The following is a 15979-nucleotide window of genomic DNA, read 5'->3' as shown; positions in this document are numbered from 1 at the left end:
TTTGGAGTTAACTGAGAAAACTATAATATTTAAATAATATTCATATCAATATTTCTTAAGGATTTATCATGAAGTCATAATTTGTTTTTAATTCCACGTTATGGGAAAGCACACTATTAGGAAGCATAAAAACACTCTTTGCTTTGTTTAATGTTTCTAGATGTCTAGTACAGATTAAGTCCTATTAATATAAACAGTAGTGGGACATCTAAATATTTTTCCTTATCCTAAAATTCTAATGTCCTGAAAATTATTAGGAATGAAAAAGACAAGATAAAATTGAAAAATAGAGTACTTTCAATATGCAAGGTTTAAAGATTTTAAATAATATTTATGTAGTAGGATTTGTCCTTCATTTAAAGTTCTAACAGATTGATATCTGAGTATGAAATTTCCAGCAACTATGGAATAGTTCTTTGGGAGAACGGGTCATTGCAATGAAACCCTTCCTTTTAGTATTGACAGCTCCTGGATGCCCAGCACTTGTCCCAATATATGAAAGACTCCAATCTACACAACAGTGGAGTATGAAATTTGTTTCTCTTCTAATAAAAATGTAGCAATAATAGCATCACACAATTATACATTGTGATTTTAAAGTACACAAAAGTATAGCTATTTATGCCATGTAGTTATATGAATAATATTCCTAAGAAACTTTAAATCTTTAATACCCAACTTCTGTCAAACACTTTGAAGCACAGAACTATATTAAGAAAGCATGTGGCATTCAATTTCTGACATTTCATCCCCAAAGAAGGCAAAGCACAACAATAACATATCTCTGAAATGCAAATTCCATTAAGTGCATATTTCCAGAACACAAGGTCAATCGAGAAACACATTTTAAAATTCAACAAGTTCTCTTTTTAAATTAGTATGCTCAGTATATAATTTTCAAACACAATCTGAAGTCATTTTCCAACGCGTGTTCATAGTCTAATTTTTTCTCCCTCAAAAATATACTCACTGGTTCATTTTCTGTTTTCTAATTTTCACATTTACTAGCTCAAAATATCTAACCTTATAAGAATATCTTTTCTCTCCACATGTCCAAATGTGAAATAGATTTTATTTAAATCTCATAATAAGAACACCACCAATAATAACATTCCCTTATGTTTGAGCTTTAAAGTAAATCTAAACAGCTCAAAAAGGCGAAATTTTTAATTGTCCCAACCAGAGAGTTGAGAATTAGAGCAACTTCCTTTGAACGATTTGTCAAGTGAATACTGTAACTAGACACAGAAGGAGACAGTCATCCCAAGAACAAGGTACTGGTTTTTGACTTCCTAACTCCGCCTGGGCACAAGAAAACACAGAACTGTGTTACCCCAGGAGAACTCGTAGATGCAGAGGGTCTTACACTGAGCTCGAAAAGGGAACCACCTGCTTTCCACCCACATACACCTCTTCAATATTTCGGTCATCTCCTGAAAGAAAAATCAAGGAATCATTGTTTATAATCTGAACAGGTAGATATGACCAAAAGAAGATGCTGCACCTAATTTGAGGATTAGAGTCTGAAATACACGCCTAAAGCAGAATTCACATAAAATTGAATCAACCCCCAATCACCGTTCTTTCGGCTGAAGTGAGTGGTTTCCTTTTCCAGCCCCAAGTGTAAAAGAAATACTTATCTTTACACCCCAGAATCATAAGCAGCATGGTGAGATGAAGGGCCTGCAAGAACTGAGCTTTTTTAAGAAATACCACATGTGTCTCTCCCACCCCAAATTCACTCAGAACTCAGAGCTCACTCAACGGAGTGGGAGGAAGAGTAGAATCTTCTGCACTATTTATTTCTCTCTCTCAGTGAATAGAATTGAATGTGAGTACGTTAAAAAGCATGTGTGGCAAGACTCCACCACAATCACAAATACAATGTGCTAGGGCAGACTTGGGGTTACAGAACGAGTGTAGGAAGAAGGTACAGGATGATCTCTTCTCCTTGGCCTGCCATTCCTCAGTTTAGGATTTATGACTATGTTCTAGAGGAGCGTATTCATTTCAAATAGTGCCTTTAAATATTGTGCCATAAATGGGCTCAATGCCGAGGAATGTTAAAAAATATAATGAATCAAAGCAAATGATCACATATAAGGCTTAACATATGGTACAATAAATGCAGAGAGCATACCCAAGAGACAAAGAAAGATTTTATTTAGCATAGAGACATATATACCTACCTAGATAGAGGAACTTCTGGATAATAGCCTAAAATGAAAAATAATAATAAGAAGGAGAAAGAATATTTTGTGCATTTAGAAAAGCAAATTCACAGCCAACAGTGGTTGGCAAAATCCAGAAATATAAATATATTTCTCAATGGCAAAAATCTGTTTTTATTTTTTTCTAAACACAGAACTTTTTATTTTGTAAATATATATATTACCAAAATTATGGCTAAACCCAGAGGAGAAAAATGTGTTAATTTCAGTGCCGAAACTTATTTATATATTTACATAAAAGATGCTATCTTGATTAATCAATGTCTGTTTGCATTTCCACATGTGAATTTCTTTAGTCTTGCATTCCATATCCAAGAGTTACCGTGAAAATATTTTGAATTTAAACCTGAAAAAGGCCTTGAGATAAGACACGTAATCCATCCATTTAAAAGGTATTTCTCTCTGTTGTATACATTAGCCTGGCTGGAACTTGGTCCCAGAAATGGATACACTGATGGCTATTCCAATAACAGAGTTAGGCAGAAAGGGTAAAGGGGAAGAATTATTTGTCACCAACAATCCAGTATCCCAAGTCAAAATGCTAAACTATGCCCCAGAAGACCTAACTCTACTCATAGGAGTTGGCTTCTATGGCTAACAATCACTGTCTCACCTAAGCTGGCATCGACTGAACATCCCAAAATCTACTTTTATTAATGAAAAAGAAATGGTCTTTTGCCTAAAAAAAAAAAGTACTGACTATTAACAAATGTTTCCCATTGCCTGAAAGTTCTTAACATAGAACCTTGAAATCTTCAGAGGAAAGTGATAACAAAAATTAAAGAATTTAATTTAGGGCTTCCCTGGTGGTGCAGTGGTTGAGAGTCCACCTGCTGATGCAGGGGACACGGGTTCGTGCCCCGGTCCAGGAAGATCCCACATGCTGCGGAGCGGCTGGGCACGTGAGCCATGGCCGCTGAGCCTGCGCGTCCAGAGCCTGTGCTCCACGACGGGAGAGGCCACAACAGTGAGAGGCCCGCGTACCGCAAAAAAAAAAAAAAAAAGAATTTAATTTAATATAATAATTTAAATATTTCAAGAGGTGTATAATAGAAGAAAAATGACTGGATGAATGGGTCTAAGCCCTATTCCCAGAAACTCACTCTAATAAAAAAGTAAAAGAATAAGTAATATGTAAATAACTAATGGTATCAACTTCAAATAATCCAGCCCCTTTCTTCAAAAAACCTCAGCATGTTACATTTAGTATCACATTTACTCTCATAAATGGATCAATTTATAAATGGCAGTAGCTAAGTTTTAAAGAAAAACTGTCTCAAAAAGAATTGTTATTAAAGTAAGAACTAGTTTATTTTATACATAGAAAAACATGATAAGAGGACAAAGTAAAAAAACTCATTTTCTTATAATTAAGAGAATCCATGTAGCATTGTGATCAAGAGCCCAGATTCCAGAAGTCAGAAAGTCCTGGGATGGAATCCAAACTGTGTCTACTAATTACTAGCCATGAGTTCTTAGGTAAACCATTTAGCCTCCCTTAAGCCTCACTGCCCCATAAACGACATGGTAATATTAATAGCACCTGGCTCTCATAATAGTTCTGATAATTAAACAAAAATAATGTATTAATCCCATGCCATCTAGCACACAGCAAGTGTGTTCAATAAGTGGTAGCTATATTATGGCTTCTTATAGCCAAATACCTTCAAATATACAAATATATTCAAAATACAAATGTTTCTTTAATACCATTATTGTCATGAAATTATAATAACTTAAAAGGATCTAGATTCCAAACTAGGAACCCCAGTAGGAAGAGCCGGGTGTGAGGCCTCTGCACATAACCCCCTGTGAACAAGTGAAACCTGACTAAGCACAACGTAAAAAAAAAAGCCATCTCAGAGCTGTGACTATTTTCAAGGGGACTGTTTTTCTCTGTGGAACACTGCCTTTGGGGCAAAACAAGGAAGAAGCAGGTGATTCTAATGTGCAGCACAGAAGGAGAGCCACTGCAGGCCAGCTTCTCCAACTCTGAAGGCACTCCAGCTGTGTGGCTGACAGGGTCTGGTGCTCCAGCCGGGTGTCAGGCCTGAGTCTCAGAGGTGGGAGAGCCGAGTTCAGGACGTTGGACCACCAGAGACCTCCTGGCCCCATATAATAATCAAACAGCGAGAGCTCTCCCAGAGATCACCGTCTCAACGCTAAGACCCAGCTCCATTCAACAACCAGCAAGCTCCAGTGCTGGACACGCCATGCAAACAACTAGCAAGAAAGGAACACAACCCCACCCATCAGCAGACAGGCTGCGTAAAATCATAATAAGGTCACAAACAACCCAAAACACACCACTGGACGCGGTCCTGCCCAGCAGAAAGACAAGATGCAGCCTCAGCCACCAGAACACAGGCACCAGTGCCCTCCACCAGGAAGCCTACACAAACCACAGAACAAACCTTACCCACTGGGGGCAGACATCAAAAACAACGAGAACTATGAACTTGTAGCCTGAGAAAAGGAGACCCCAAACACAGTAAGTTAAGCAAAATGAGAAGACAGAGAAATACGCAGATGAAGGAGCAAAGTAAAAACCCATGAGACCAAACAAATGAAGAGGAAATAGGCAGTCTACCTGAAGAAGAATTCAGAGTAATGATAGTGAAGATGATACAAAATCTTGGAAATAGAATAGAGAAAGTACAAGAAACATTTAACAAGGAACTAGAAGAACTAAAGAGCAAACACACAATGATGAACAACACAATAAATGAAATTAAGAATTCTCTAGAAGGAATCAATAGCAGAATAACTGAGGCAGAAGAACGGATAAGTGACCTGCAAGATAAAACAGTGGAAATAACTACTGCAGAGCAGAGTAAAGATAAAAGACTGAAAAGAATCTAGGACAGTCTCAGAGACCTCTGGGACAACACTAAATGCACCAACATTCGAATTATAGGGGTCCCAGAGAAAGAGAAAGGAACTGAGAAAATATTTGAAGAGATTATAGTTGAAAACTTCCCTGATATGGGAAAGGAAATAATCAAGTCCAGGAAGCGCAGACAGTCCCATACAGGATAAATCCAAAGAGAAACATGCCAAGACACAAATTAATCAAACTATCAAAAATTAAATACAAAGAAAAAATATTAAAAACAGCAAGGGAAAAGCAACAAATAATATACAAGGGAATCCAATAAGCTTAACAGCTGATTTTTCAGCAGAAACTCTGCAAGCCAGAAGGGAGTGGCAGGACATATTTAAATTTATGAAAGGGAAAAACCTACAACCAAGATTACTCTACCCAGCAAGGATCTCATTCAGATTTGACACAGAAATTAAAACATTTACAGACAAACAGAAGCTAAGAGAATTCAGCACCACCAAACCAGCTTTACAACAAATGCTAAAGGAACTTTTCTAGGCAGGAAACAGAAGAGAAGGAAAACACCTACAAAAACAAACCCAAAACAATTAAGAAAATGGTAATAGGAACATACATATTGATAATTAGCTTAAATGTAAATGGATTAAATGCTCCAACCAAAAGACGCAGACTGGCTGAATGCATACAAAAACAAGATCCATGTATATGCTGTCTACAAGAGACCCAATTCAGACCTAGGAACACATACACACTGAAAGTGAGGGGATGGAAAAAGATATTCCGTGCAAATGGAAATCAAAAGAAAGCTGGAGTAGCAATTCTCATATCAGATAAAACAGACTTTAAAATAAAGACTATTACAAGAGACAAGGAAGAACACTACATAATAATCAAGGGATCAATGCAAGAAGAAGATGTAACAATTGTAAATATTTATATACCCAACAGAGGAGCACCTCAATACATAAGGCAAATACTAACAGCCATAAAAGGGGAAATCGACAGTAACAGAATAATAGTAGGGGACTGTAACACCCCACTTTCACCAATGGACAATTCATCTGAAATGAAAATAAACAAGGAAACACAAGCTATAAATGACACATTAAACAAGATGGACTTAATTGATATTTGTATGACATTCCATCCAAAAAAACAGAATACATTTTCTTCTCAAGTGCTCATGGAACATTCTCCAGGATAGATCATATCCTGGGTCGCAAATTAAGCCTTTGTAAATTTAAGAAAATTGAAATAGTATCAAGTATTTTCTCTGACCACAACGCTATAAGACTAGATATCAATTAAGGAAAAAAATGTAAAAAATACAAACACATGGAGGCTAAACAATACACTAGTAAATAACCAAGAGATCACTGAATAAATCAAAGAGGAAATCAAAAAATACCTAGAAACAAATGACAATGAAAACATGACAACCCAAAACCTATGGGATGCAGCAAAAGCAGTTCTGAGAGTGAAGTTTTTAGCAATACAGTCCTACCTCAGGGGAAAAAAACATCTCAAATATTTAACAGCCTAACCTTACACCTAAAGCAATTAGAGAAAGAATAACAAAAAAACCCCCAAAGTTAGCAGAAGGAAAGAAATCATACAGATCATATCAGAAATAAATGGAAAAGAAATGAAGGAAACAATAGCAAAGGTCAATAAAACTAAAAGCTGGTTCTTTGAGAAGATAAACAAAACTGATGAACCATTAGCCAGACTCAAGAAAAAAAGGGAGAAGACTCAAATCAACAGGATTAGAAATGAAAAAGCAGGAGTAACAACTGACACTGAAGAAATACAAAAGATCATGAGAGATTACTACAAGCAACTATATGCCAATAAAGTGGACAACCTGGAAGAAATGGACAATTTATTAGAAAAGCACAACTTTCCCAGACTGAACCAGGAATAGAAAATAGAAACAGACCAATCACAAGCACTGAAATTGCAGGTGTGATTAAAAATCTGCCAACAAACAAAAGCCCAAGACCAGAAGGCTTCACAGGCAAATGCTATCCAACATTTAGAGAAGAGCTAACACCCTTACTTCTCAAACTCTTCCAAAATATAGCAGAGGGAGGAACACTCCAAAACTCATTCTACGAGGCCACCAACACCCTGATACAAAACCCGACGAATATCCCACAAAAAAGGAAAACTACAGGCCAATGTCACTGATGAACGCAGATGCAAAAATCCTCAACAAAATACTAGCAAACAGAATCCGGTAGCATATTAAAAGGATCACACACCATGATCAAGTGGGGTTTATCCCAGAATTGCAAGGATTCCTCAATATATGCAAATCAATCAGTGTGATACACCATATTAACAAATTGAAGGAGAAAAACCATATGATAATAGATGCAGAAAAGGTTTTCAACAAAATTCAACACCCATTTATGATAAAAACCCTCCAGAAAGTAGGCATAGAGGGAACTTACCTCAACATAATAAAGGCCATATATGACAAACCCACAGCAAACATCGTTCTCAATGGTGAAAAACTGAAACCATGTCCACTAAGATGAGGAACAAGACAAGGTTGCCCACTCTCACCACTATTATTCAACATAGTTGTGGAAGTTTTAGCCACAGCAATCAGAAAAGAAAAAGAAAGAAAAGGAATCCAAATCAGAACAGAAGAAGTAAAACTGTCACTGTTTGCAGATGATGTGATACTGTCATAGAGAATCCTAAAGATGCCACCAGATAACTTCTAGAGCTAATCAATGAATTTGGTAAAGTAGCAGGATACAAAATTAATGCACAGAAATCTCTTACATTCCTATACACTAATGATGAAAAATCTGAAAGTGAAATTAAGAAAACACTCCCATTTACCATTGCAACAAAAAGAATAAAATACCTACGAATAAATCTACCTAAGGAGACAAAAGACCTGTATGCAGAAAACTATAAGACACTGATGAAAGAAATTAAAGATGATACAAACAGATGGAGAGATATCCCATGTTCGTGGATTGGAAGAATCAACATTGTGAAAATGATTATACTACCCAAAGGAATCTACAGATTCAATGTAATCCCTATCAAACTACCAGTGGCATTTTTCACAGCACTAGAACAAAAAATTTCACAATTTGTATGGAAACACAAGAGACCCCGAATAGTCAACGCAATCTTGAGAAAGAAAAACGAAGCTGGAGGAATCAGGCTCCCTGACTTCAGACTATACTACAAAGCTACAGTAATCAAGATAGTTTGGTACTGGCACAAAAACAGAAATACAGATTAATGGAACAGGACAGAAATCCCAGAGATAAATCCACACGCATATGGTCACCTTATCTCTGATAAAGGAGAATATGCAATGGAGTAAAGACAGCCTCTTCAAAAAGTGGTGCTGGGAAAACTGGACAGCTACATGTAAAAGAATGAAATTAGAACACTCCCTAACACCATACACAAAAATAAACTCAAAATGGATTAAAGACCTAAATGTAAGGCCAGACACTATAAAACTCTTAGAGGAAAACATAGGCAGAACACTCTATGACATAAATCACAGCAAGGTCCATTTTGACCCACCTCCTAGAGAAATGGAAATAAAAAAAATAAACAAATGGGACCTAATGAAACTTAAAAGCTTTTGCACAGCAAAGGAAACCATAACCAAGACGTAAAGACAGCCCTCACAGTAGGAGAAAATATTTGCAAACAAAGCAACTGACAAAGGATTAATCTCCAAAATATACAAGCAGCTCATGCAGTTCAGTATCAAAAAAACAACCCAATCCAAAAATGGGCAGAAGACCTAAATAGACAATTTTCCAAAGAAGATATACAGATTGCCAAGAAACATTTGAAAGGATACTCCACATCATTAATCATTAGAGAAATGCAAATCAAAACTACAATGTGGTATCCCCTCACACCCGCTAGAATGGGCATCATCAAAAAATCTACAAACAATAAATGGTGGAGAGGGTGTGGAGAAAAGGGAACCCTCTTGCACTGTTGATGGGAATGTAAATTGATACAGCCACTATGGAGAACAGTGTGGAGGTTCCTTAAAAAACTAATAATAGAACTACCATATGACCCAGCAATCCCACTACTGGGCATATACCCTGAGAAAACCATAATTCAAAAAGAGCCATGTACCACAATGTTCACTGCAGCACTATTTAAAACAGCCAGGACAGGGTAGCAACCTACTTGTCCATCGACAGATGAATGGATAAAGAAGATGTGGCACATATATACAATGGAATATTATCAGCCATAAAAAGAAATGAAATTGAGTTATTAGTAGTGAGGTGGATGGACCTAGACTCTGCCATACAGAGTGAAGTAAGTCAGAAAGAGAAAAACAAATACCATATGCTAACACATATATATGGAACCAAAAAAAAAAATGGTTCTGAAGAACCTAGGGGCAGGACAGAAACAGAGACGCAGATGTAGAGAATGGACTTGAGGACACAGGGAGGGGGAGGGGTAAGATGAAACGAAGTGATGAGTGGCAGTGACTTGTGTACACTACCAGGCGTGGGAGAGATAGGTAGTGGGAAGCAGCCACATAGCACAGGGAGATCAGCTTGTGCTTTGTGACCACCTAGAGGGGTGAGATAGGGAGGGTGGATGGGAGACGCAAGAGGAGGGGATATGGGGATATATGTATACGTATAGCTGATCCACTTTGTTATACAGCAGCAGCTAACACATCAGTGTAAAACAATGATACTTGAATTAATATGTTAAAAAAAATTATCTAGCTTCCCTTATAAGATTCTCCTGCATTCCAATAAATGTTTCAGTGTCTATTTTTTTTCTATAGGGAAGCTGTTGTGACTGACTAGTTCATGAAATTAATGCTTTTTGATCAACTTCCTTTTACGTACCTCAGAAATATCACCAACAAAATCCCCATAAAACAGGTCAATGGGAGAGTCAGATGCTTTGGGGTTGATCAGGAGGGCATCAAATTCCTTGCCCACTTCAAAGTTTCCAATCTGTCTATCCAGCCCCAGGGCTACAGGATGGAATAAATTAATAAACAGTTAGTATTTTTAGCCATTGGACCATGCAAATATCCCAATTTGCAAGGACAGAATCTGCCAGTGTGTCACTAGAAAAAAATTAGTATCTTAATAGTGAAGCATTCCAATAGGTCGCAAGACTTCGACTTACAGAAGGCAGAGTAAGCACAGGGAAAGCAAAATCTGAGAATAAAAAGAGTTCTCTTCAACACCATGATCGTAATTCTGATGTTGTCTCTCTGTTTCAGCTCTATCAGTTCCCTTCACAGTCCAACTGGTCTGTGATTTCCATTCACCTCTCTAAGAAACATGATGATGGACATAATATCTTTCTCTTTCTCTCCTATTCTCCTTCCAACATTCCAACTCCTTTCCTTGCCCTTTTTGTTCTTTTTGTTCTATGAAATAGCTGACAAGATCTATTTTTGTGGCAGTGAAATGAACTTCAAGTAAGTAAAAAATAATTATCTTTTTGCATATTTTTCAATGCAGGCATATCCATCCTAAGTTCCTTAGTTTAAATCCTTTGAATAGAAAAAATTCACTTCTGAAAGTAAATAGATTTTCATAACTCAAGAGTCCCAGTGCTTTTGAAAGCAGACTAATTTCTCTGTAACCTTAAAGATTTTCTCGTTGCCAGAGAAGAATGGTTCTCTAAAATAGGGCATAGGTCAATAATGTCTATTGAATTGATCCATCTCCCAGCTAGAATTCCTATTCCATGAATAGTGGATGTCGAGGAAGAACATCTCTCATTTTTATGGTTTAGTTTCAGATGAGGGTAGTTGGTTTTCCTGGTCAATGAAGGTATTGAATTTAAAGCTCCTTAAAGCCAGAATCTGGATAGAGTGTTCCAAATAGAAGCATGCATGAAAGAAAGGTCAACTGGAGTGCAGCATTACTTACTTGAATTTTTACATGTATTTGCTGTATTCTGGCACTGTCAGAATACGGTCCTATGTGAAAATATTAGACACCATATTTCTATTAGACAATACCCACTACGTTATATTTCTAGGTATGGATATCCAGAAGTCTTTTGGCAATGCTCTAAGCACAGATTTAGAAATCTTGCTTGTTCTTAAATGGTTATTTAAAGGGCAACTCTTTTATTCTCAGAAAAGAAAAATATTTTTTTAGCTAAAGAGTTCTTAAAGAGGTGCAAACATAATTAGAAATGTTAAAAGGGGTTAGGTGACTTCCACTGATGGTGGGGGGAAGAACTGAATGTAAGAGAAAATCACTGGAAATTTTCTCCTCCTTCATCGATTACACTCTACTTCGTTTTTCCCTTGACAAACAGCATGACAAACATGAGTTTTTGATGACTGTATTCAACATAAAACTGTGTGTTTAATAGGCCAGATAACCAGGTTCATTTGCCAGGAATTGATGGTATTATATATATATATAAATTAACTGGACTGTTTGTTAGAACCTGGGGAGTTCAGGTATGAACTAACCAAAAAAAACCACAACTACTGTCAGTGAATTGTAAATTGATCTAAATTCACATTATTTCAGAGAGGCCTAGCTGGGCTGGTAAGCAACTCAAATGCATTTTAGGAAATGCAGTTTTACTGTCTTTGGAGCAAATGTTGGCTCTGTGAAGGTGATTTATGCACATCTTGATCTTGAGAGTGAATGTAAAGCGGGGAAGATGCCAACTTTAAACAGGGATGCATTCATCTCATTCACTCAGACTCTTGTAGAGACACAAGCTGAGAAGAAATTTCATAACAGCGGCCCAGAAAATAGATTTGAAAGCTATACGGTAAGGTAGAAATGATTTGGTAAGCACCCCATGCCGGCCTGGTCGCATACAGGATCCTGATGAAACAACTCACAGAGAGCCTAGAATAAAAAAAGCACTATTTAAATACAAGTCATTTACACCATGAAAATCAGATGGCAGGACAACTCAGATGTGAAAATGGGGGTAGGGAGTGTCACACTTGTTTAAAGAACAGAACTTTTAAAACTTGGAACTTTAGAAAATGAAATTATAAGACTGGGGGAAATGCAAAGCACATGACCTTTGCTTTCTTTCTTGAAATGTTCTTTATGGCATTCATCATAGCCCAGAACATTCAGAGAAGAGCCAGGAAGTTTCTCTTCCCAGGATACCCTGGCCTCCATCATACTTCATTTATAAGATCTAGGGTATATATCATAAATATAAAAATGTTAAAATATATTAAAAATATACACCTGTCTTAAGATCTATGTTTTTCTCACTAACTACCTAAGGTTTCATGATATGTTCACTATCATCCATCCAGATTATACTATAATACTTAAAGTGACAGAAAGCAATACAGTTACCACTTTCTATTTTTTCAGTAAAAATACAGTTACATGTGAGAACTGGGAAAAGGTGATGAACAATATTTGCATATCAACTGTACTTCTCCATCTTTCTCCTTTGAAAGAGGCTTGGGTAATTAGTGTACTTAAGTAGATAAACAAAATACATAGTCTAAGCCAAGATTTATACAGGAAGATATTGCAGTGGAAGGCGGCGGGTAACAGCCTGCACTCTCGCATCAGATTTTCTGGATTCAAATCATGGCACACTGCAGCTTGACAGGTGTGTAAGCCTCACTCAGGTACCTTGTTGGTAAAATGGAATTAATAGTGGTTCTGAGGATTAAATAACAGCATCCATAAAGCATGTTGCATAGTGCCTATCACATGGTAAGGGCCCAATAAGTCTTGGCCATTATTATTATTATTATTATTATTACTACTTAGGCCAATAGAGAGTATGTTACTTGACCCAGTGGAAAAAAACTGATTATTTTAAAGAACTCGTATGCATGTGACCAATGCAAGTATCCATTAAAACAATTAATATGATAATTGCATACTGAACATCTCTTCTGCCAAAAACAGGGAACTTGCTTAAAGAATGATGCCTCCACCACATGCTTGAACATGTACTTGCTAAGTTTTGGTTATATTATATGAGATGCAACAGTCATGAATATCGGGGTGCCTGCTGATGCCACTATCACGAGCCTTCACACTGCAGCGAAGGACACATTGGCATGGTTGTATGTACATCGTGTGAGAAATAAAATGCTCATTACCTTGGCTGCCTCCAAGAGTAGCTAGTCTGAAGACCTCTTTGAGGGTGAGGCTTTTCGCATTTATCTTATTAACTGAAAGCACGTTGGAAACCATCACTGCTCTTCTGATTGCATCAAGCATGGAAGATGAATAACCACCAGCCACATCTGTGGTAGATAAAATAAAGCCAAAACAGTAACTTTATGAGATAAATGGAATGTTAGGTATATAGGATTTTTCCTGTTTTTTTTTTTTTTTTAGGATTTTTCCTGTTTTTAATGACATATTCACTCTTTAATATACTTCAAAGAAAAGATCTTATCTATAAACACAGAATAGACACAGACTAACATTTAAAGGAGTTCAAAACCTGCAGTTAGTATCAAATGTATACTTGTATTAGTTTTCTAGGGCTGCTGCAACAAATTACCACAGATGTGGTAGTTTAAAACAGCAGAAATTCATTCTCACACAGCTTTGGAGGGCAGAAGTCTTAAAGTGTTGGCAGGGCCACCAACCCTACAAAGGCTCTAGGGAAGAATCTTTTCCAGTTTCGTCCAGTTTCTCGCAGCTCCTGGCGTTCCTCGGCTTGTGGCAGTATAACTCCAATGTCTGCCTCCATCTTCAAATGGCCTTCTTCCCTCTGTGTCTTTATGTACCTCTCATTGTCTGCCTCTTATAAGGACATTCGTTACTGGATTCACCTTAATTCAGAATGACTTCATCTTGAGATCCTTACCTTAATAACATCTGCAAAGACCTTTATTCCAAATAAGGCTACATTTACATGTTTGTGGTAGACATCTCTTTTTGGGGGAGGTGGTAGGGCGAGCACAGTTCAACCCAGTACAATGCCCAAATGTTTAATAAAGCTAAGAGAAAAAACATCTCGGAATATTCCCTAAACTCAAATAAATAAAAATAATGTAAAATAATCTCACAGCTCTATGCTCTAAAAATTTGACCTATTTTAATTCTGATGAGAACTTTGAGAATTAAAAAGCTACTTTATATTTTTTTCAGGGAGAGCTTTTAGAATGACCTATATATTCTGGAAAATTGGTGTAATAAATGAGCAATGCTGATATAGACAGCTTTATATTTGTCCCTGGCATCATTAGATGAGGAATGAGATCTTTATAGTGATTTAAATAAGTCCCTAATCATAATTAAATTGAAATACTACCTTTGACAAGAATGAATATAGAAGTTATTTAATGAGTTTGTATAAATAAATGTCAAGTAAGTTTACATGTTTTATTAGAGGAAAAGTACATCTATAGCTTATAAAATACACTTTATATTTCAAGGGTTCCCTCTGTCATGTCTAGGAAGACATATATAATTGTTAGTGCCTATATATATTGCAAAGATAAAAAATAATAGCCTATTAAATAATAATCCTAGATTGCAGTTTAATTTTATGTTCAACTGCCTTACATGTCTTTAGATAAACTTGTATGATTTTTTTTTAAATACTTTTCTTTAGCCAGAATAGTATTGCCAGAAGATCATCCAGTTCCTTGATAACTTTTACTCATCGACTTAGCTGGTCCACTTTAATATACAGTAACCATCAATTAGCCTTTCATTTTATCAGAGCATCAAACTAAGAAAACAAATGCAATTTGGGAATAATGCACATTAAGCTTTGAAATACTTTGTCTACTGATTCTTTATTACCAGAACAAAGAAAATGTTCAGTCTAAAAGCAGAATAAAATGCTATCACTACATGGTATGGAAATATGTAAAGATTGAATATATATTTCAAAATATGTGGGTGAAGAGTGGAAGGAAACAGAAAAACAAAAGCAATGCTCTTAGGATGGTGTGAACATGGAAGATTTAAATACTTGCAGTTATAAAAACAGGTTTTATAAAATATGACAGAAAGTAGTCTTTTCCTCAGTATATAACCAGAACTATCCATTTACAAAGAAAAAGGATAGATTAGGAAATAATGCTATGTAATTTCTTGAGAAAATTTTGAGAGCCATCTTATGTTGCTGACTTATAAGATGACTTAATCATCCTTTATTCTTCTGGATGTTGTTAATGAAGTAGCTTCCAACATGGAACAATACTGGGCAGATGAAAGAATGAACCCCGGACCACACAAACGATGATATTTAGTCAGAACCATATGTGTAAGAGTCAAGCTTTTCTTCGAAGAATTTCCAGCATGATACTAACTTCCCGATCCCTGCCCTGCCCAGTGAGGCTTCTTCTTTCCTCCACAGCACATGTAATGTAGGTAGAATCCGCGCTTTATCTGTAACAAGAGGCAGAGTGATAGGCTGGAAAAAGAAACGGTGAACTTCCACATTTTACCGACCTGGTTTTAAACTGTGGATTTGGACTGGTTTTTGCTTTGTTGACCTTTGATTCTTACTCAGTACTTATGACCCTCAATTTTCTCAGAAAATAGAAATAACATCATTTATCTTAACAGTTGCTGAGAAAATCCAGTTAAATAATATAAGTGCTGGGGAATGAGGACCAAAGGGTAGAGACTGCATGGGAGAATGGTGGAGGGAAGAAAATGGGTGCTTTTTCTCAGAAAATCTGTTCCCTAACCCCATGCCACCTCTACTATCATGAAAAAGAGTGGAACTATCACTTCCTTGCCAGAGTCAAAATAAGGATATTATTTATTACAAGAAGAAGCTAAGAAAACTGTATAAGAGTAAAATCTTGAGCAAGAGGGCAATAGAAAAATAAAAGGAAGTAATTTTACATGTGTGTGTTCATCTTATGCGTTCATCCATTTACTGACAGATTTACTAAGCACCTTCTTTGTGCCTGATTTAT

The 15979-nt window shown here is 36.5% G+C and overlaps 1 protein-coding gene across 2 annotated transcripts in view; it reads right to left on the bottom strand.

Moving 5' to 3' along the window:
• Nucleotides 1-214: 214 nt before the first annotated feature.
• Nucleotides 215-15979, bottom strand: part of GDA (guanine deaminase) — a 131454-nt gene continuing 115689 nt past the window's right edge. Inside the window, exons 13-16 of one of the 2 annotated variants that reach the window (XM_089913308.1) lie at nucleotides 13187-13333; nucleotides 9957-10087; nucleotides 2190-2217; nucleotides 215-1433 (exon numbers count right to left, since the gene is read on the bottom strand). In XM_089913308.1, coding sequence (XP_089769434.1) covers nucleotides 1363-1433; nucleotides 2190-2217; nucleotides 9957-10087; nucleotides 13187-13333 — 377 coding nt within the window. In that variant the 3' untranslated portion in view covers nucleotides 215-1362. Of the gene's footprint in view, nucleotides 1468-2189; nucleotides 2218-9956; nucleotides 10088-13186; nucleotides 13334-15979 lie in introns of both variants that reach the window. The other variant, XM_089913309.1, reaches the window with a different exon arrangement.

The sequence above is a fragment of the Delphinapterus leucas genome, chromosome 6 (assembly GCF_059928025.1).
Source record: "Delphinapterus leucas isolate spDelLeu-1000000601 "Yukka" chromosome 6, BTC_Dleu_Yukka2, whole genome shotgun sequence".
Classification (NCBI taxonomy): Eukaryota; Metazoa; Chordata; class Mammalia; order Artiodactyla; family Monodontidae; genus Delphinapterus; species Delphinapterus leucas.
This window is presented reverse-complemented; position numbering and strand designations above follow the sequence as displayed.